The sequence below is a fragment of the Camelus bactrianus genome, chromosome 11 (assembly GCF_048773025.1).
Source record: "Camelus bactrianus isolate YW-2024 breed Bactrian camel chromosome 11, ASM4877302v1, whole genome shotgun sequence".
In the NCBI taxonomy this organism is placed as follows: domain Eukaryota; kingdom Metazoa; phylum Chordata; class Mammalia; order Artiodactyla; family Camelidae; genus Camelus; species Camelus bactrianus.
In genome coordinates, this window is record NC_133549.1 from 41,628,349 (window position 1) to 41,650,118 (window position 21,770).

The window sequence follows — 21,770 nt, forward strand, 5'->3', positions numbered from 1 at the left end:
GCTGTCCATCATGATGGTCCTAAAGCTAAGTATGGATGAACATTTCCAAGGGAAGAGCATGGAAGAAGGAGGGGGCCCTGAAAAACCATGAGAAAGACTGTAGTCAGAATTCATGATTCAGTGTGAGATAAATGAAGGCTCCAAGCCATCTAACCCATTGCATTGAGTGGATAAGCTTTGCTTGCTGTATCTGTGCAACTTCCACTAGGAGTCTTCTCACCTAGCCATTTAGACTCACAAGACTACTGAAGACTCACTTGGCATCAGTCGCCTCAGAAGGATAGGGGACAGGAACCACAGCTTGTCAACAGGACAGATTCAGGTAGTTCTCTTCTGTGGGAGGCCTTGCAACAGCCCACGCAGCAGTTTAGCATTCTCTTTTTCAGCTCACCAGAAGGCAGCTCAGGTGCAAGAAGATGAGATATACATCAGACTGGTGTGCAAACTGCCCTGGTATAGAAGCCTCAGGCCCACAAGAGCCAATATCTCTTGTATAAACTCCATAAGCATAGCTTCTAGGTCCCTGCAGGGGATCTGTTTAGTTACAAGAGTCCTTGCAATCAGGGAAACCCAGAGCATGGTGTCCACATCAATTATCAATGGTTTACATAGTCCTAGTCCAGATACAATTTACTAGTCACAAGTAGTGTTGCCTAGAAGCATAGTTGATATTATACTTTTATCAGGTTACCAGGGTAACAGGAAGTCAACTGAACGTCCAATTCTTATGCAGAAGAGGGAAAGGGTTTTGTTAACACAACTGCATGCAGCCCAATAGGAATCAGATCTGGGGAGAAATAGAGAGATGGTCTTGGCTTCGGGGGCACTTCTGTTAGTACAAAGAACTTTATTTGAGGGTACACTGGCACAGGTGTCCAGCTGGTGCAGGAGAGGGTCATTCACATTCGTTTAATGGAGACTTCAGTGTTCTGTCATTCCTTAGGTGACCTTAGAACAAGACTCCAGAATGAAATTCCTAAAGCTACTAGGATACAGTAAAGATGAGCTTCAGAAGAAGGTAAGGTGCTTTCAAGTCAGAAGCATGTGCTTGATGCAGAGAAGAGAATCCTGTCAGTGGAAACCATCTTAGAACACCTCTTCCTGAGCTTCACTAATGCATATATGAGCATTTTATCTCCTGGAGATTAGGCTTTTTCCCAGGAAAATAGCTCAAGGATTTTAGAGGGTCCAGTTGGTGGGGTATGCAGATGGTAAGAAAGCATAATGCTTATTTGACTAAATGCTGGGAAGAGTGGTACTCATAGGTCTCTCCTTGCAGGTGGCCACATGGTTAAAGAGTGACTCTGGGCTGGGTGAGAGCCCTCAGCCCAAGGGAGATGACCTCAAATGTATCAGACAACAGGCCTTCTGCAGCCAGGTGTGGTAGGAGCCCCACCAGCCTGACCTAGGGTAGCACAGAAGACTTGCCTTTAGGGTATCTTCCCCTTTCTGGCCCTTTGCTTTGGTCTTAGTAAGTGCTCAGCTTCTGTGGAGGTCTTCAAACTCCTCACTCTCTTGGAACCAGAATGTGACACAGAGCCCATAAGCTTTTGGACTGGGAATGGAGCTGTGTTTTAACCGTGAAGTAGAGCCCTTCCCAAACCTTACCTGGTTATTCTTTTAGCTTTATCTATTAAGGGCCAACTCGTAATTGCACTCTCAGAGAGAGTTACTAAGCCAGATCTCTGTCTTCTGGGTTCATTTCCCAAGGACCCACCTCTGTCCTTTCTTGTACAGACCTCCAAACATACTGTGGAGGAAGCCTCTGCCTCATCAACCTTCTTTGATGAGCTGGTCCCTCAGAACATGACTCCATGGGAGATCCCCACCACAGAAGGTATCCTGACCCTGAGGGAGAGGAACCCTCTGTGTGGGAGTAGGTGGGCTCAGAGTTCTTGGACTTGAGGACATTCCCTTCTTGTCCCCGGCCTCCTACTTTCCCCGGTAATCACAAATGTTGGGTGGTTCTATACCAGTTAGAGCTCTCTCTGGCTGCAGATTTTCATGAACGGGTCTTCCTATGGAAGGCCTTCTACCAAGGTGTTTTTTTCTGTCCTGTCTTCTTGCTTAAATGACTGTGACCCTTTTTTGTGGAGCAAGCACTTGTCACACTTGTGATACTGCCCCATGATTCCCTGTCTTCTGTTGGGTCCTGTCCATAGAGAGTTACCATGAACCTGGGCACCCCAGGACACCCCAGTATGTTTTGTTGTGAAGGAATGAAACTTGGGAGTTTGTCTGGGGCAAAGGAGACTGAGGGATACAGAGTACAGGAGGTGGGCTGTGGGCCCTGCAGGGGCCAGAAAGCTGGGATCTGAGGGCAGGCTGATGCAGAGGGGTGCCTCTGCCTGCAGATGTGGATGGACTCCTGAGCCAAGCTCTCCTGCTTGGGGAACTGGGCCCTGCTGTGGAGCTGTGCCTGAAGGAAGAGCGCTTTGCTGATGCCATCATCCTGGCCCAGGCTGGGGGCACAGATCTACTGAAGCAAACACAGGAACGCTACTTGGCCAAGAAGAAAACCAGAATCACCCCGGTAACTGCCCACCAGGCAGGAGAGGAGGGGAGGGGATTACCTGGAATCAATCAAGTGGATGCCCACACTTTGGGACTGATATTTAGAGGATATGTCACCCCCACCCCCATTCTAACCACCCCTACCTCACCCCTAGCCCCTAGTCAACAGGAAGGCTATTTATGAGGGGCTTTTCTTAGCATATCACTGTGACTCCTGCTGCCTATGCTGGTTGGTGACTGATGGCCTCCTTCCCTCTCTGCCCACTTCAGCTGCTAGCCTGTGTTATACAGAAGAATTGGAAGGATATGTTGTGTGCCTGTAGCATGAAGAACTGGAGAGAGGCTCTGGCCTTGCTACTGACTTACTCAGGGCCAGAGAAATTCCCTGAGCTCTGTGGTAGGTGGTCTTCGGCTCCAGGACAGAGTAGTGTGACTCTAGCATGGAGTCAATGGACGCCCTGAGGGAGGAGGCTGAGGAACAGCCTGAGCTCTGGGAGGCCAGGCCATGTTCTCAGGAACTACAGAGCATGCCCCTACTTTTAGGAGGGGTCATTTATTGTCCTCTTTTACTTTTTCTTGTCACATCTTGGTGCAAGAGCTTTGCCCTTCACTGCAGAGCAGGATTAGCCTCTGTGTTGTCTTGAAGCCACTGTGGCTCCTTTTCCAAAAGCTCATGGTTCCCCAGCTATTTTCAAACAGGAGAAGGAGGAGAAGCACAGGGACTCTGTGGCATTAAAGAAGTTTCCATCTCTCTGCAGACATACTGGGAACTCGCATGGAGCAGGAAGGCAGCAGGGCATTAACTTCTGAAGCGAGACTCTGTTATGTGTGCTCAGGGAGTGTGGAGCGGCTGGTGGAGTGCTGGGCAAAATACCATCAGACTTCATCCCCCATGGCTCTCCAGGTACCCCTTCTCTTCAGGGCCCTGGTCTCTCCATACCAGGCCTGCAGGAGAGGCAAGTGGTAGACATGTGCAGGGACATCGGAGGCAAGTCTTCTGGGTACCCAGGCTGGAATCAAGGTTTCTGTGGCGAGGCTTCTGGGTACCCAGGCTGGAATTATGGTACCTAGGCCCTCAAAGTCTGGGACTTTCTCCCATGGGTAGGCTATCATATTCTTCCCTCCTTCTCAGTCAGGGGAGACTGAGCAGCAGCTAAGTATTAATTTTCATAATTTTTTCCACTTCAGGTTTGGGTATATAAGTTTACTCTATATTTGAGTAATTTGGGCCTTCTATTAGCTTTTCTAGGAAAAGTCCTGTGGATCTGAATTATACTAAACACACTGCGGGGGGCCCAGAGAAGGTGGGGGTTACAGACTCATGGGAAGACAAAGTCACATGTGAAACAAGAGTATAACAGAATCTGAAATTGATGATGTATTAGCATAAAGGATAAAGAAACCAAACAGAAGCAGAGGTGTACAAAAAATGTAAGACCCAGACAGCCTAGAAGGTGAAGGCAAGTGGCCCTTCTCTAACTGTCATGTTTCTCGTATATCATCATGGGCTATGGCCCTAGCTATGGCCAGATACCCTCATACCCATAGTGAGAAGTCCTTGGGTGAGCTACCTGGGCTTGGAGAGCAGAATGTGCTTTGAAGAGGGCTGACTGCCTTTATCTTTGTCCCTATAGGACCTGATGGAGAAGGTGATGGTCCTTAATAGGAGCTTGGAGCTACTGCAGGGACCTGATGGGGTGACCCCAGGCCCTGCCACCACCTATAGGGTCACTCAGTATGCCAACCTCCTGGCAGCCCAGGGCAGCCTGGTCACTGCCATGAGCTACCTACCCAGTGACTGTGCTCAGGTAAGTGGCACCATGTGGAAAGAGCAAACCATTTCATTCAATCATCTAATACTGGCTGAGCACTTCCCTGTTCCAGGCACTATGCTAAATGGTGAAGCTCCCAGGATAAATAAGATCTTGTCCCTCAGGAAGTTCACTTGAGGGGAACAAGTGACGTCTGAGTCAGTCTCTTGAGGGGAAATCAGACGTCAATAATTTCTCATGCCCATAACAGAAGCTTATACTAAGTGCTGTGGGACTCCACAGGCAAGGGGCTGGCTTTGTCTGGAGAAGTCAAAGTTTCCCAGTGGTTAAAACAGTTGAGCTGGACCTTCAAAGAGAAATAGCTTGCTCCCAGATATAGGGCATTCTAGGCATGAAGAACAACAAGGAGGAAGGTTTGGCAGGGATTAGAGACCTTTGAGTCCTCTAAGGTGGCTGAAGTGTAGAGGGTCAGCTGAAGGTTGAATGCTATATGGGGCCAGGTTTTTAAGAGAGGATGTTTACTTGTTTTAATTCTACTTAACACATTTCTTCATTATTACAACTTTTATAGCCACCAATTCAGCAACTGAGAGATCGGCTTTTTCATGCCCAAGGTTCTGGTGTCTTGGGCCAGCAGTCTCCTCCTTTCCCGTTTCCCCGGGTTGTTGTGGGAGCTACCCCCTACTCTCAAGAGACATCTCACAGACTGGGATTCCAGCCTTCTCACCAGGTAAGACCTTACTTGTTAATTCATTTGTTCATTCATTCAGAAATACTTGTTAAATGTCTGCCAAGTGCCAGGCATGGTTTTAGGCACTTGGAATATATTAGTCGAAAAAAAGGTGAAAATCCCTGTCTTCATAAAGCAGAGATTCACTTATTTTTCCAATAACTGTTTAGTGAACAATTGCTAGGCACTTAGAATGGAAAGGTGCACAAACCACGATCTTTGCCCTTAATTAGCTCATAGTCTAGTGGAAAGATCGATATATGAAAAATAACTGCAGTAAAATTAATGAATCCCATGATTGGGGTATGAGAAAGTGCTATGAGATCACACACAAGAAAGCAATTTACTGAGAGTGGGGGATGTTTAGGGAATATTTCAGAATGAATATGATGTTTGATCTAAGTCTTGAAGATTAAAAGTTATTTAGGCAAGGGAAGAGGTAAGGAAGGCTATCTCAGGCAGTGGGAATGGCATGTACCAAAGGCAGTGAAGGGAAAGTAAGCAAAACCCATTTGAGGAATGACTAATACTTTAATGGGGCTACAGAACAGGTGTTTGTGGCAGTGAAATGAGTTAGTTGAAGCTGAGGTAACAAATAGGAGTTAGATCAGGAGAGACCTGGCATTCTGTATTCAGCAGTTTAGATTGACCCCGAAGGCAGTCAGGAGCTATTGAATGGTCTTATGCAGGGGAAGGGCTAACTATGTGTCTAGGAAGGGCAAGACTAGAGGCAGTTGGGAGGCTATTAGCAAGAGATGATGAGGGCATGAAATGACCTAAAGCTAGAGAGTGAGGTTGGATCTGAGATATTTAGTAGGTAGAATTGACAAAAATTGGTGATGGTTTAGAGTAATGTGTGAAGTAGGGGAACTGACCACAGTGCCCAGATGGATAGGATGCTGTTAATTTATGAGACCCGGAGCTTACCAGAGGGAACCAAAACCCAAGGAGATTGTAGATAAAGTATAAGGCAGAAGTTCTGATGGTCATCCTGTCCCACCTTTCATTCCCACCATAATTTTCTTCCCTCCTTCACTTTCCCCCTCCCTCCTCTTCCTTCTCTTTCCCTACTTGCTCATTGTCTTTTTCGCTCCCTCCTTCCCTCTTACCCTCTCTTTTCTATTTTGAAATAATTATAGATTCACAGGAAGATGCAATAAAATGTACTGGGAAGTCTCATGCATCCTAAGCCCACCACACCCCATGCCAGTGTCCCACACAAGCATAGTACAATACCAAGACTAAGAAACTGACATTTAGTATAATCCATAGATTCAGATTTCACTGGTTTTATATGTACTCATTTGTGTGTGTGTGTGTGTGTGTATGTAACTGCGTAAGAATTTGTCTTTTTATATTTTTAACAGAGTCCTTCACAGAAAAAAAGTTTTAATTTTATAAGATTCAGTTTATAAAGTTTTCCTTCTATGGATCATGCTTTTCATGTCAAATCTAAGAACTCTTAGCCTAGTCCAATGTCCCCCAAATTTCCTACTGTGTTCTTTCTAGAAGTTTCATATTTTTACAGTTTATATTTAAGTCCATGTTCCACTTTGAGTTAGTTTTTATATAAGGTGCGAAGTTTGGGTCAGGTTCATTTTTTTGCCAATGGATGTCCAGAATCATTTACTGAAAAGGCTATCTCTCTTCTGTTGAATTGATTTTGCTCCCTTGTCAAAAACTAGTCGGGCATATTTGTATAGACTTATTTCTCAGTTTCTTATTCTGTTCCATTGATTTATGTTTCTATTCCTCTGTCAGTACCACTCTGTCTTGATTACTACCTCTAAATAGTAAGCCTTGACATGGGGAAGAGTAATTCCTCCTACTTTATTTTTCTGTTTCAGAATTGCTTTGGGTATTCTAGTGCCTTGTCCTTTTCACATAAATTTTAGAATAAGCTTTTCTGTCCAAAAAGAAACTTGCTGAAATTGATGAGAATTGCATTAAAACTATAGATTAAAGTAGGGAGAAATGATATCTTTACTATGTTGAATCTTCCCATCCATGAACATGGTAGGTCTTTCCAATTCTGTCTCCATCAGCGCTTTATAATTCTCATCATACAGATTTTGACATGTTTTGTTCAATTCAAACATAAATATTTAATTTTGAGCAATTTAAAATCAAATGGTATTGTATTTTAAATTTTGGTTTCCAGTTGCTTGTTGTCAGTATATAGAAATATAATTGGTCTTTATGTGTTTATCTTGTATCCTGTGACTTTTCAGTGCTCAGAAATGAGATTCCTAAACTCATTTATTAGTTCTAGGAGTGTTTTGTGGATTCCTTGGAATTTTCTGTGTAAACAATCATGTTATCTGTGAATAGAGACAGTTTTATTTCTTTTTTCATGAAACTATATGCCTTTATTTTTCTGGCTTTGTTGTAGTACTAAAATAAGAGTAGTGTAAACACCCTAGTCTTAAAATCTTAGAGGGAAGACATTCAGTCTTTCACCACTAAGTATGATGGTAGCTCTAGGTTTTTGGTAGATGCTCTTTATGAGGCTAACCAGGTTTTCCCCTCTGTTCCTGGTGTACTAAATCATGAATCAGTGTTGAATTTTGTCAAAATTTTTTTGCATCATTTTGTATGATCAAATGATTTTTCTTCTTTAACCTGTTGATATGGTAGATTATGTTGATTGATTTTTAAATATAGCATGATATATATTTCATGACCTGGAATAAATCCCACTTGGTTGTGGTATATTATTTGTATATACATTGTTGGACTTGATTATTGCTAAAATTTTACTGAGGATTTTTGTGTCTAAGTTCATGGTCTGTAGTTTTATTTTGTAGTATTGGTACCAGGGTAGTATTGACCTCATAAAGTGAGTTAGGAAATGTTCCATCTTTATTCTGGAAGAGATTATATGAACTTTGTGTTAATTCTTTGAATATTTGGTAGAATTCTCCAGTGAAACTGCCTAAGCCTAGAGATTTCTTTGTTGGGAAGTTTTTAATTACAAATTTAATTCCTTTAATAGTTACAGAACTATTCAGATTTTCTGTTGAATTTTGGCTGTTTTGGTGGTTTGTGTTTCTTGAGGAATTGGTCCATTTCTTCTAAGTTGTCAAATTTATGAATGTAAGGTTACTTGTATTATTCCTTTATTATCTTTTTGATGGCTGCAGGGTCTGTTGTAAGGTTCCCTGCTTCAGCCTTGATCTTGATGACTTGTGTCTTCTCTTTTTATCTTTGTCAGTCTTTATAAAGATTTATCAATTTTTTTAATTTTTTTTTAAGAATTAGCTTTTTGTTTCATTTTCTCTGTTGTTTTTCTATTTTCAATTACTTACCTTTCTTTTCCTTTCCAAGTGCTGACCATTTTTTCTCTTCACAGGTTTCAACTCCATCTCCAAGGCCAAGAATTTTTACACCTCAGTCTTCACTGGTGATGCCCTCGACACCTTCCCATCCCAGCCCTTGTCCTGGGCCTAGAATGCAGAACACAAGTGACTGTAGGCCACCTGGGTTCCAGGCAGTGCAGCCTTCGGCCCTGGGCCCTGGGCTGAGGCCTGGTGAGTGGCTGAGTGGAGAGCTCTGTAGGCAGAGCACGGAGGAAGATAGCTGGCATGGCCAGCATGGATTTGGGAGGCAGTATGTTGATCTTGTGAGAGGAGGTTGGAATTTGAAGTCGAATTCTCAGTACTATCACTTACTGTGGGCAAAACACCTGGTCACTTTGTTTCTTTCAAAAAATGAGAGTGTTGTTATGTTGGTCCTTTCAACCCTACAAGATTGTTTTGAGGGGCAAATAGGGATGTATTTAAAAGTACTTTGTAAAGGTAGATCTCCATACACATGTGTTAATCATTTATTATTATTATTATTATTACTATTATTATTATTATGGATTTTTTGTTGCTGCCTTGTTCTCCCTTGATGTGCTCTCAGTCTCTCCCAAATTGAAGTTCAGTGGCAAATGACCTGTTTCTGTTCCATTTCAGCTTTATCTCAGCCGCAGCTGTTAGGAGGGCAAAGGGTGCAGGCTCCTAACCCTGTGTACTTCCCTGGAACATGGCCTCTTCCTGGTCCCCCTCCACCCATGGCACCCCCAGACATCAGGCAGCCTGGCTCTGCCTCCCTGCCTGAGACTCCTCGCCTGCTCCCTCTGCTTTCTGTGAGACCACCGGGCCTCAGCCCTGGGAGCTCACAGCCGCCAGCCCTTCCTGTTAGCTTCTCTGCGGCACATCCTCCAGGAGGGCCAGGTGCTCCATGCACTGGTGTCCTCCCAGCCGCTGGCACCTTGATGCCTCACCAAGGTCAGTCTTCTTCAGTAGCTTTCCTCTCCTGGATCATGGCCTCCGTCTCCTCCCTTTCCCTCACCACCTCAAGAGTCTCTTTCCTCAAGCCAGTGAACTGGGGTTAGAGAATGTCTGCTGGTCTGCAGAGGGAGAAGTGGTGGACTCCAGCTAAAATAATTTTGCTGGCCTTCAGACCAAAAATTGCAGTGTTCCTGATGATGCCCCTAAATATCTCTGTATTTATACTGTACAGGACCTCAAGACTCCTTGAAAAATTCTCCAGTGCCCAGGGGAAACCTCCAGAGGAAAAAGGTCAGTGCATCTCTCCCCAACCACCTTCTCATACATTCACCCGTGACCCAAATTCTAGTTCCTTACAGAATGCAACCCAGACCTTCCCATTCTCAGGCACACATTCCATACTCTCTCTTTCCCCACCCCCTCTTCTCCCCTCAGCCCCCTCCTCTTTCCTTCTTATATCCATTCACCAGTCTTCTCACTTCCTAGTTCCCCACTCACTATTCTGTCCCCTTGTTCACTCATAATTTCTGCCACTCCCTCAAACGAGGGCAAAAGGAGTCTCTCAGCTTAGACTCATGTACCTTTCTTTCTCTCTCTCTAGTTTCCAGAGACATTTATGCCCCCAGCACCAATTACTACTCCAGTTATGTGCCTCACCCCTGAGCCACGAGGGGTCCTTTCCTCACAGCCCGCTGTCTCCCTTGTGAGCCATGCTCCCCCTGGAGCCCCAGGAGAACTCAGCCTGCAGGTGACAGGAATAATGTGTTCCCTTCCTCTTGCAAATCTTCTTGGGTGTAGAAGAGCAGGGAGCATGGTAGATGAGCCTCATTCTTGGAGGCAGGCTCTGGGCTGAAGGAGACAGGGTTGGGGGCAGATACCAAGTGTCCCTACTGCAGAGGAGGGAGGGTGCCCCCTCCCCAGCTCTACTCCACTCTAGTGGGACCAGTGTGACGCTGAGTCACACTGAGGACTAGCCCTGAGCGGAGCCATGGGAAGGACAGCTTGCCTCTCTCTTGTCTTTGTGCTCCCCCTTCAGCAATTTCAGTGGCCACCTGAGAAGATGGAAAAGAAAGAGCTGCCCCCCGAACACCAGTCCTTGAAGATCAGCTTTGAAGCGCTTTTGCAACGCTGCTCTCTGTCTGCCACTGACTTAGTGAGTCTGAACCTTCCCTATGATGCCCCCTCACCTACCAGCTGGTTCCAGGACCCCTTAGCTGTAGACCAGTTCCTTGTGTGACTCTCTTCTCACTGCCCCTAGACATGCGGTCTGTATCTTATACTTATTTGATGTCCCTGTGGAGTGGGGAGGACTTGTCTGGTTTGAAGTTTAGCTCCTTGGTAGCAGAACCAACAGCATTGAGACTTAGCTCTTGGAAAGGCCTCAGGGAGGGAGGGTGAGACCAGGACTAAGGAAACCTGCCATTCATTCACTGACTGTGTCAGCTTGAGCCACTCACTTACCCTCTTTGGGTTTCTAGTTCGTCATCTGTGAAATGAAAGAAGGAGCGGTAAACCATCCTAGCTCTAATGTCCCGTGATTCTTTGTGGTCCTACGTAGTGTTAAACTTAGGGGCTAGAATCAGAATCCATTTCCCTCCCTGCAGAAAACAAAACGGAAGTTAGACGAGGCAGCTCTACGTCTCGAACATCTATACGAGAAGCTCTGTGAGGGGACGGTAAGTACACTCAGTGGTGCTCCTCTGCCTCCTGGCCCTCCACTGCCACCCAGGGTCAGAGGGAGCCAGGGTCCCTTCCCATAGGCCTCACAACCCTGGGTTCCCCACAGAATATAGACATCTCATCCAGACAGGACTCCAGAACTTGTCTCCCTTCTCCCTCTGTGCCTCCAGGGTAGGGGAGAGGTTGGGCTCACTAACCTATTAGCCAATCCCTCCACAGCTCTCGCCTCACATCCTGGTGGGGCTCCACGAGGTTGCTCGATGCGTGGACACAGGAAGCTTTGAGCAGGGCCTCGCGGTGCATGCCCAGGTGGTGGGCTGCAGCAGCTTCAGTGAGGTCTCCAGCTTCATGCCTGTCCTGAAGTCTGTCCTCACCATTGCTCATAAGCTGCGTATCTAAACCAGGCAGCTGCTCTTGCCAGGAAGCTACTTCTACTGTGACTTAACTTTTTCCCACAGGAAAGGGGAATTTCCAAACAAATTCTGTTTGTTTTTCTCAGCCCTCTTCTCTTGCTACCAGGTATATGATGCTGCAGGCTTGGTGCCTGCAAATCAGCAGAGTGCCTGCTCTCTACCCCTTTATGCCTGGCCTTCTGGGGCTCTCGCAGCCTGTTTTAAAACTACTCCCACAGGGCCTGATGCATGGTGTCTTCTCCCCCAAGGATATTCTAAGTGGCTTCTGAGAGGGTGAGCAGGATTGTTACTTCCAAGTCTACCTCTGCTGTATCCATCATGTGGGACTTTTGTTTTCCCTTTCTGTGGGTTACAAGCCTGACCTTACCTCCTCCTTGCCTCTGACTTCATATTTCCAGGTCTGTATTTCTCTGAGCACTAGAGGCTGGGGTAGAGTTGACTGTTGTTCACCCTTTGAACAAGTCATAGACATAAGGGCTGGGTGCTGAGCAGAACCAAGAGAAGGAACGTAGGCCCTTTTGAAAAGGGACTTCTCATCTGCAGCATTATGAAGGGTGGAAGGGGTGCACTGCCTTTTGCTGAGAGCTTTCTTAGGGTATAGGATAGGAGCAGAGGGACCACTGCCCATGGGGAACGGCCTCTGACTCAGCCTGACTGAGCCCCAGCCCAAGGCTTAGACCATTCATTCTGTGACCAGAATAGGTTCTGGAATAGGAGCCATATTAACGAAAGACTTAAAACACTGCTCCTCAAGGCTTGGAGGCCGTTCTCCAGTCCCCACACGTCTCAGGACTGCCTACTCTGGCTGCACTTTCGTGGTTGGGCTCTGCATTTGAAACACTGATGTACTTAATGTGCAATAAAGCTGCTTTAATTTGGTTTCCTCGGTCATCTCCAATCATTATCTCCTCTGGGTCGTGTTTTGCCCTTACCTGTCTTTCCAGCCCCCTTTGTTCTTGCTCCCTGTACCCTAATAAGGCAGAAGAGAGGTTAGGGGACAGATGGGAAGTCAAGACAGTTGAAGGAAGGAGGTGACACTGAATTAGGCTCTCTCCTCACAGCATTTATGCTCACCCTGCTATGTGTGTGTGTGTATGTGCATATGCGTGTGTCTCCATCCATGCCTGACGTTCAGCTCCAGGGTTTTCCCCACACCACTTCAGGGCTGAGCTCAGCTGCACAAAGGAGCTGGGTGTGAAGCCAGGGGTACTATCTCTAATCCTGTTGTAGATCCCATCATGTCTGCGGGCTAGATGTGTGTGTTTGGGAGGAAGGGATTGTTAGGCAGTATTTGTTTGTAAAGCCACTTGCTCTTCAGATAATACTTGCACTAACTTCTATTGATGAAGCAGTGTGAGCCCCAGCAAAGTCCTTTCCCAAAGTGTCTTTGAAGCCAAGAGCCCATTGAAAGGAAGAAAGGCCGGGAGAGGGGATTAGTTTGTTCAGCAGCTGTGAATTTCAGTGGGAGGTTGATGAACTCCGAAGTCTTTGTTTAAATTAAAGGGGGGGAGAAAAAAGCCGCTGCTGGAGCGAGAGCCCCACTTGGGGCCCTGAACTAACACAAGGAGAAGTCTGAGCTGCGGGGAGCTGTGTACTGACTGCGAAGACTTTTCCCAAACACTTTCGGGAAAGGTGTTGTGAGAAGAGAAGGGGGCGGGGTGGGGGATTAGCATGTGAAATGAAGTTTTCATTGACTCCAATGGGGGTAGAAGGCTATTTTAATGGCATTTTGTTCTCTTATTTTCCCTTCTTGAGCTCTTTAGAGATATTGTTTTGCTAAGGCAGGCTTTCTTCCCCTTCTTTCCAGTCTGCGGATTGCCTCTATGGGAGCCAACATAAATATTTCTCCTCCAGGAACGCGGGTTAATTAAAAGGAAATGAATGAGTGGAAGCATCCAATCCAGACCCACAATAGGCGAGTGCCCTGGCCTGCCCTTCCCTCCCACCACCACCAGCACTGCCAGCGCTGAGCACGACCCTGTCTCTGTCTTTGCCCTAACCTGCTGCTAAGGCCAGTTGAGGCTGGGATTCTTTTCAGGAAAAGAAAGCCCTGCCTGTGTGTAGGCTCACAGGCCAGGAACAGGAAGGAGACAGTGTTTTGCGCCCCCCTCAACCAGCATCCTTGTCACTTCTCAGGACCTCCCTCTGCTTCTGTCCCCTGGCTGAGACAGATGGACTCCTAAAGAGCACACAAGAGAAGGGAAGGGGCCTGGGTGCCAGGACTCACCCCACGGTAACTTACTAGTTGGTGGGACAAGCCAGACATTCTTTTCAGCATCGGGCTAAATCTATAAAACAAAATGTTTGACTAGCTGACCTCTAGTGTGTCTTCCCAAGCAGCCAGTCTGGTTGTCCACATTTGTAACGGGGAACACAGCCCTAGCAGTTGAGTATAAGAGAGAACCTAAATTCCATGAGTGCAGGAGGTTGGTGTATTGTTCACCACTGTATTTCCACTTGTGTTTGTTAAATGAAAAAATGAATGAATGGATAATTTAAGAGGGGGAAAAAGCAATCCAGATCTAAGGTAGCTAAGTAATGTTTTCTTCATAGACTCAAATGAAGCTGGTATCACATCCATTTGGGAATACAAAACAGTAACCTATAAAAGAATTTTCTGGCAGCATGTTTCAAGTACCGACATGGAATTGTCAAATATGAAGCACAATAGTTCCCCTACTTGTATGCTGAGAGACCTCCTGGAGAATGCAGTTTTCCCTTATAACGTTGTTCTTGTGTATTTTCTAGGTGCCTTGTCAGATTTTCTTACTGTACAGTATCAAGTAATTCTGGGACAGCCAAGTTAGTACATGCTGCTGCCTGATTAGGGACGAAGGGCATTTGGGGAGATTCAAGAGACCCAGATCAAAGCTGAGGGAAGGAGCAAAAGGCCTTTTGCTGATAGAACTGGAAATGAAGCACTAGGAGACCCTGAAGGGAAGTGTGTCCCCTGTAAGGAGGGAAAGGGAACCTCTTCCCTCAGTAAGTGTTAGTGGGAACAGAAGATGTGTAGGGATGAGGCCACGGACTTTGTGTCCGACCTGGCCACTGTCTCAGTGTGGAATATGGGAACTCTTCCACTCTCACAGGTTGGCCCCTAGAGCCTCCACCCTTTTACCTACTTGAGCCACATCGCCTCTGTGCTCTCTCCTCCTCTGCAAGAGGTGAGATGAGGTTGTTCAGCATTTGACCGGTTCTGCTCTGGAAGGTCTGCCTGGCGCCCAGACCCAGGACTGGCCTAGGGGGAGATGACTGGGAACTTCCTCAGGCTGTGGAGGGTCTGTCAGGGATTAGTTCTTCCCTTCCCAGAGCCCTATTTCATGAGCAAGTCCCTGCTGTACTCTTTATTTCTGAGAAAAGAACCAGAAGACTCAAGCACCTCAGGCAGCAAGGTTTTAGCTATTGAGTGAATGTATTAGTGGAAGATTTATGGGAATGATTTACTAATCCTTGGCAGGTTAGCCTCACTTGGGCCAGGATAGCTACTTAGGCCATCAAAGAAGTGAAGCTCATGGGAAGATGGTATCCTGGCTAGGTGGGAGAGAGGAGAGAACCTAGAGGTTATATCTTCCATATGCCCTTCCCCATATCCCCAAGAATAAGTTCAACACCTAGGAGAAAAAAGATACATATCATAATGATTGCAATAAATTAAAATTCAAGGTGCTGAACTTCCTATTAGCAAAGTCTCATTGCAGGAAGCTTTCTTATTGAAGGAAAGTATCCAGTGCCCTGAATCCTGCCTGTTTGAGAACCAGGTTTGTAAAAAGGAAGGGTCCCAGCTTCTCCTTGTGACCTGTCTTTAGAGGTGCAAGCCAGGGTCTGAATGGGAAATTGGCTTTATTTAGCTGAGTCTTCAGGAAAGAGAAGAGGTAAACTTGTTCTAGGAAGATGTAGGTTAGGAGCAGGGAGACAGATACTTTAAAGGGTAGGAAATGACTGGCAATCTGCCCTTACTCATTCCCAGACATTGTATGTGTCTGGAGCACCTTGGGTGGGTGATTGTCTAGGAAGGTCATTGCCCCACTGGCAAAGTTCATTAGAGACGTGGTATGAGAAGGAAGAGTGGCACTCTTGGTTTTCATCAGTTCAGCACTCTAGGGTTCCCACTTCCTCCATCTTCAATCTCTGCCTCTAGGAACCAACCCCCAAAGAAGTGCTTTTTCCTGGGTGGGTTTTATCAGTATCCCTTCAGGGAAAAGAGGGAAGGAGAAGGGGAGAGAAAGCAGAGATTCCTGGGGAGATTAAAAATACAGGAGGGGCTCTGCAGAAGGAAGATGTGACTATTTCAGACATCTGACAACAGGAAAGGAGTTGGGGGTGGAGAAAATGGGTAAAAGGGAAAAGCCATGCTTTCCCAGGCCCTGCGTATCTTAAAAGGATTCTTCCATTCCTAAGTTCCACAGGGTAGGCCAGGCATTAGGGCAGCTAGATGGGGAGGAGGAATGCCTGTTATCATCCTAGTCCGAGGACGCTCAATAGCTCAGAATCTCAGAACAGATAGTTCTCAGACCTCAGTGTGGTGAGCAGACGGTGCGGACAGCTCGAGGAGAGCTCAGAGGAATTGTGGAAACAGGTTGGAAAAGCGGCAAGCACTGGAGAGATTGCAGCGTCTCTCCCTCTCGGGATCCCTGGGCTTGGTAATGTGGGGTCCCTATTCCCTAGATTCCTCTATTCCTGGGGTCTCTAAAAGAAGTCGAGAACAAATGGGGAAAGGAGTGGGTGAGAGGAGACCCTTAGGGTTTTCTCCCGGGTGTGTGCACCGCGCCCCCCCGCGGCCGCTCCGCGCGGCTGCAGAAATACTTGGTGACCCGCCGACGGCACTGCTCGCAGCGGACCGCGCAGCACCAGTGGAACTTGCAGTTGCAACTGGACACCGTCTCGGCGCGGCGCTCCTCCACCGCCAGCCCGCAGTCCCCGCACAGCCGACGGCAACTGCGGCGTTCCCAGCGTCCGAGGGCCCGGCCGCGCCGCAAGCACTCTCTGCCTTCGGTGCCCAGCAGTCCAAGCGTTTTGTTCTCCAGGCAGTAGTCTGGGGAGTCCTCCAGGTGCACCAGTTCCCGCGTGGAGATGGAGCGAAAGGTGTCGGCGATGGCGCCGCGGCCGGCCGCGCTATTACCAGCACCCTGCAACAGGTCCACCTTGAGAGCTGCGTGGTACTTCTCTTTCAGGTGTGCGCCCACCTCGCGGAACTCGGGCAGCTGCAGCCAGCAGGTCTGCGTGGTGCAGCTACCTGACACGCCATGACACTTACACGTGCGTTTCATGGTGCCCTTCACCGCCTGGGGAGAGAGCTAGGAGTGAGCTGGCCAGGGATTAAATGCGTGGGGAGTCTCTACCTCTGAGGGTTGCGAGGCGTCCAGCTAGCCTACGTGGCCAGCCAGCCTGATACCTCGTTTCTCCAACCTGGTAAATGAACTAAAGAGCTGTCTGCACCTAGGGCTGGTAGTGGATGGAGCCAGCTGCCTGACTCCAGGGACTGCAGGACTCACCTTGCGGCCAGCCTCGTTGTTGTGTAGGTTCATGGCTGCCCGGGCATCCTGTCCTGTCTCCAGGGCATCGACGAACTGCTTGGATATTGCCTCTCCAAAGCCCACGTTGTCGCTGCAGCCTCCCCACAGCCAGCCTTGGCCCCCTGGAAAAGTGCAGTGGGAAGAAAGGCAGTTGAGCAGGCAGGCGTGGAGCCTCCTGGGCTGCTGGGTCTAGGTGGGTTTGGGGAACCTGAGGTAGGGAAGGCTTAAGGTTGAGTGAGTGCCCTGTGTTTCAGCCTAGCTTTGTTTTTGCCACCTTGCGCGCCTACTTCCAGCCGTAGCCAATCCCCTGCTCAGGACTTCATGACGTAAGTAGCTGACGCAAGTAGCTGACGCAAGAAGCTGAAGTAAGTAGCTTGTCTCAGCAAGTTAGCCGCGCGTCCGTCTACTGCAGTGTTTCTGGCCTTTGGGCAGAGTGTGCACGTGCTTCCCCAGCGATTGACGTCCGGAAGGGACAAAATGGCGCGGATAAGGTGAGGAAAGCGCGAGCATTAAGGGAGAGAGAGGCGCAATTGAAATAATATGGAACAGCAGTTGGAAGTTGTGCTAGAGGGCAGAGAGGATTGGAGAGGACAGCAGAGAATGGAAAGAGGACAGGGATAGGCAGCATGGAAGGGCGTCCCCCTGTGTTTGAGACAGTAATAGGACTGAAATCGCAGGGAGTGTTCTTCCTTTATCATTGTGTTTAAATTAAGGAAACCATTCACTCAGAGAAGGGCCCCCAGCTACATTTACCCTGGTTTGTCACTGTAGGCTTTGGGCTCAAACTGGTTCGCCCTGATTTTCCTCAGACCGAGAATACAACTCTTCTCCACACCACCAAGTATCCACCAAGCTTTTTTCCCCCCAGTCTTGGGTTGGTAACTGTATTTTTTTTTTTAAGCAGTCATCTTTTTTCCCCCTTTGGGGAGGGGGTAGGTTTATTTTATTTATTTTGTTTATTTTAACAGAGGTACCTGGGATTGAACCCAAGGCCTTGTGCATGCTAAGCACACCCTCTATCACTGAGCTATTACCCTCCCCACTACCAAGCTTTTTATTCTTTAAGAGAACTTCACTGGGCTGCCCTACCCACCCCCATATCACTACTCACCCAGTTGCCCATTGCGGGAGTCATCACAGCCACAGTTGTCAAAATCCCCAAGGCTGCAGTTTCTAGTCAGAGTGTACATGACCCCAGCAGAACTGATGGCATGTACAAATGCTGTCTCCCGATTAGCTGGCAGGAACCGAAAATCGAGTGAGTTAGAGGGAGGAGTTTCAGCCCAAAGACATACCTTTAATATCATCAGTATACCCTCCTTTCCCAACTCCGTCCTATTCCCCATGTTTATAATGTACTTTACTCTCTTCCAAGGTCTGCTCCAGCCCTGGTCTCAGGCCTGCTCCTCTCCCTTCCCATCTTTTCAGGCCACACATTTTGTGCCTAGGTGGCTAGATTATTGTTAACATAGGTGGGAAAAGCTCAAGAAAGAAATGGGGGAAGAGATGAATCTGAAGGCCAGTTTGTAAAGAACCCATCCCCACTTCCTCCTGGAGCACTGAAGTCAGAGACATGCACTAGCTAGTCCTGAGAGGAACCTCTGCTTGGCAGCTCTTCCATTTACTTGCATGGCCACTTTTTATCTTCTCCCTGGAAATCTGGTCTCCAAGTCAGTTCCCACTTGCCCTGTGCCTTTCTGCTGAGCCTCCTGAAGGAAGGGGCTAAGAGATCTGAAGATTTCTAACCCCTGCCTCCTGATGTTACTTGTATTTTTAGGAAGCCTTTAGCCAACTGGGAGGCCAAGGATGGTATAGGATTGGGGGTGAGGCAAGGTCCCTTTGTTCAGTAGTGAAGATGTTGGGGAAGAAAGAAAAAAGCTCTAAGATAGGAAAGAGGAGCTGGAGAAGGAGCAGAGAAGATCCCAAAGAGGACCTGAGAGCAGAGACCAGATGAGGAATAAAGGTGAAGAAGAGTCAGGGGGCCATCCCTGGAGAGTGGGGCTCTAATCTGTGGCCAGGGGGTCCAGGGAGCTGTGGCCAAGGCTTTCCTCACCACTGCGAAGGCCGCCATGGCTGGACAGCTGCAGGGCTCTCTCAGGGCAGTTCCAGCGGTCCCAGGCAAACTGGTATTTGCATTCTTCAATACCACTCTGAGCACCTGCTGCCACGCTGCTGGAGTAGATCAGGTAAGCCTACGGAGACACGGGTCAAATTAAGACTCGCAGCCGCTGAACTTGGGAGGCATTTGCCCTAAAGTGGCCAAGGACTGCCCATTCTGCTGACCCTCCCATCTCTCCAAAATAATGACACAGTGAGCACTTCAAATATGCTGTCTTATTTACCATCACAAATAACCTTGTGAAATAGGTACCATTTTATAGATTAAAAACCTGAGGCTCAGAGAGGTGATGTAAAGCAATTTGCCCAAGGTCCCACCACGAGCAAAGGGTAGCAGTAAGAATGAAAATCAGTTTTCTTAGACTCTAGGCCTCACTACGTTCATTCACTATACTATCCTGTCACTCCAAAATGATTCCCAATTTCATAACTCATGAATTTTCAGCAGTCGGTCCTCATCCTATTACTAGCTTAGGAAAGAACATTTTGTAGTTGGAAGTGTCCTTAGAGATCACGCAGCACACTGCCAGGATTTTGAAGATGGAAGACTGCATCCCACCCTGCACTGGGAAGGATGGATGACTGCAGACTGACACTGTGAAAGAAAACTTTTCTGACTCTGGAAATTCTGGCCATAAATTCAGAATCAGTATCCTGGTGCTGACACTAGTTTGCAGTGTGGTTTGGGGTGTGTCCCTAACCCTTTCTGTGCTGCAGTTTTTCCGTCTTTTATATATATATAGAATAATGAAAGATGTGGACATAAGGAAATCGACGTGTATAGTCTTCAGTCAAGAAACTGAGTGAAATCCAAACAAATCAAAAGAATTTTTTTCTTACCTTTGGACCAGTCATCAGGAAATTGTTCACTGACCTAGAAGAGAGAAAAACCACAGAGCATAGTAGAGATACACCAACTCATTTCTGCTGCTGAGAGTTATAAAGATTACTTCAGCAAATATGCAGGCATACCTTAGAGATACTACCAGTGTGGTTCCAGACCACCGCAAGAAAGTGAACGTCACAACCAAGCCAGCCACGTGAATTTTTTGGTCTCCCAGAGTATATAAAAGTTATATTTACACTATACTGTAGTCTGTTATGTGTGCAATAGCATTATGTTCAAAGAAATGTACATGCCTTAATTTAAAAACACTTTATTGTGAAAAAGTGCTGCCCATCAGCTGAGCCTTCAGTGGGTTGTAATCTTTTTGCTGTTGCAGGGTCTTGCCTCGATGCTGATGACTGCTGACTGATCAGGGTGGTGGTTGCTGAAGGCTGGCATAGCTGTGGCAACTTCTTAAAATAAGACAAATTTTGCCACATCGATTGACTCTTCCTTCATGAATGCTGTTTTTGAAAAACAACAAACTGATAGGCTACCTTATGGGAGAAGATGCAAAAGATTCAGAAAGAAATGTAACAGAATTTTAGAAAATCATAAAAACTACAGAGTCTAGCAAAACCAATGCCTACTTTTCAAAGCTTGGGAGGCAAAATTAAGTCAAGTAAAAAGAAGCACTACTCTCTTGGGGACAGTAGTACCAGCAAAGCACAAAAATAAATTCAAAATGAGTTGAATGAATTCAAAACTGCCAAAGCCATTATGAGTTTGGAGATAAATTTCTGATCCTTAAAGACTGGTGTTAGAGGTCAACCAGGTCCTTTGCCTCAGAGAAAGGAGCTGAGCTTGCTGTGGCTCAGAAGGGCAGTCTTTATGTGAGGGATAACTTTTAAAGATTTTTGGATGTTACCAGGCCAGACAGAGACTAGTTCCCGTTCCACAAGACAGACAGTATCAAGAAGGAAAACAAAGCAACAAAACAAAAACTGAGTGGCAGCCAAAGGAGAAAGCTTTGCTGTGAGCCTGGGTCAAGACTTCCTGTGAAAGGATACTGAGTTGGGCAGAGATGCTAGAGGATTCTGCTTTCCTTGAAGATCCTATAGTATGTAAAGATTTGGATGATGTGCTTGTCCAGCCCAATTGATGAATCAATCAGATCTAATTGAGCACCTGCCATGGGACATGACTCTAGGCCTTATCTGGACAATATTCCCATAGGTTGACTCGGGTTGTTAACCCCCTTGATATTTGCAGACATATTTGGACCATATAACATGGGTTACTTATATCTAGAATATCCAGTATGAAGAAAAGACTGTATGCCCTTGTGCTGAGTACCAAAGGAAGAGGAGCTCGTTCTTGATTCATGAGACAATGGCAAGATGTCCTTTGGGGGAGTAAAATAGAATATGGATTACAGGAAGCAGAGTGGGTGTGTAAGGTGAGAGGGTAGGAGGAGAGCCAAAGAGGAAGGAATTTAAGTGTTTGTATGAGTGCCACCTGGGGACAGTTATATGGTTCAAGGAAAGATGCTAACAAACAGTGGGAGATGGAGGCAGCTCTATAGAACATCGTGCAAGCAGCATAGTACTGGACAGAGGGACAAGCTTCCCACTCCCCATGCATACAGTTGCTGATGATGCTACCCAGGTTGGGTGTCAGGCAAAGGGTTTACGTCTTTCTAGACCCTCCCAACTATTCCCAGACCTTTTGTTAAACACCAGACTTGCATACTCAGCTATATTCTTGACATCTCCACTTCTGTCTTTAATAGGCAGCTCAAACTTAACACATCCAAAACTGAACTCCTGATCTTCGCTACCACCATTTCAAACTTGCCCATTCCGTGATCTGCCCCACCTAAGGAAAGGGCAGTTCCTTCTTCCAGTTGCCAGGCAAAAATCTTGGA

At 46.9% G+C, this 21,770-nt stretch overlaps 2 protein-coding genes across 11 annotated transcripts in view; one reads left to right on the forward strand and one right to left on the reverse strand.

Moving 5' to 3' along the window:
* Positions 1-12,265, forward strand: part of SEC31B (SEC31 homolog B, COPII coat complex component) — a 28,916-nt gene extending 16,651 nt beyond the window's left edge. For 8 of the 10 annotated variants that reach the window (XM_010971044.3, XM_010971041.3, XM_045507417.2 and 5 more), the window contains 15 exons: positions 944-1,018; positions 1,280-1,378; positions 1,738-1,837; positions 2,355-2,533; positions 2,785-2,911; positions 3,273-3,418; positions 4,149-4,322; positions 4,858-5,016; positions 8,369-8,546; positions 8,976-9,290; positions 9,526-9,584; positions 9,895-10,041; positions 10,330-10,446; positions 10,898-10,969; positions 11,193-12,265. In XM_010971044.3, coding sequence (XP_010969346.2) covers positions 944-1,018; positions 1,280-1,378; positions 1,738-1,837; positions 2,355-2,533; positions 2,785-2,911; positions 3,273-3,418; positions 4,149-4,322; positions 4,858-5,016; positions 8,369-8,546; positions 8,976-9,290; positions 9,526-9,584; positions 9,895-10,041; positions 10,330-10,446; positions 10,898-10,969; positions 11,193-11,372 — 2,127 coding nt within the window. In that variant the 3' untranslated portion in view covers positions 11,373-12,265. The remainder of the gene's footprint in view (positions 1-943; positions 1,019-1,279; positions 1,379-1,737; positions 1,838-2,354; positions 2,534-2,784; positions 2,912-3,272; positions 3,419-4,148; positions 4,323-4,857; positions 5,017-8,368; positions 8,547-8,975; positions 9,291-9,525; positions 9,585-9,894; positions 10,042-10,329; positions 10,447-10,897; positions 10,970-11,192) is intronic. The other 2 variants (XM_010971045.3, XM_045507418.2) reach the window with 2 other exon arrangements.
* Positions 12,266-15,132: 2,867 nt separating this feature from the next.
* WNT8B (Wnt family member 8B) lies at positions 15,133-20,302 on the reverse strand. Its single transcript, XM_045507500.2, has 5 exons — positions 20,249-20,302; positions 18,953-19,091; positions 18,011-18,136; positions 16,879-17,021; positions 15,133-16,668 (listed from the first exon to the last, which is right to left on the reverse strand). Exons 1-5 carry the CDS (start codon positions 20,300-20,302, stop codon positions 16,123-16,125), a joined length of 1,008 nt encoding a protein of 335 aa, XP_045363456.1. The 3' UTR covers positions 15,133-16,122.
* Positions 20,303-21,770: the final 1,468 nt, after the last annotated feature.

Coding starts and splice junctions, on each gene's coding strand:
- WNT8B (XM_045507500.2), bottom strand. CDS start 20,302: ATGCCAGCCTTCAGCAACCACCACCCTGATCAGTCAGCAGTCATCAGC. Junction 17,022..18,010: donor CTCCCGCAATGGGCAACTGG/GTGAGTAGTGAT, acceptor GCACTTTTCCAG/GGGGCCAAGGCTGGCTGTGG. Junction 16,669..16,878: donor ACAACGAGGCTGGCCGCAAG/GTGAGTCCTGCA, acceptor CTCTCTCCCCAG/GCGGTGAAGGGCACCATGAA.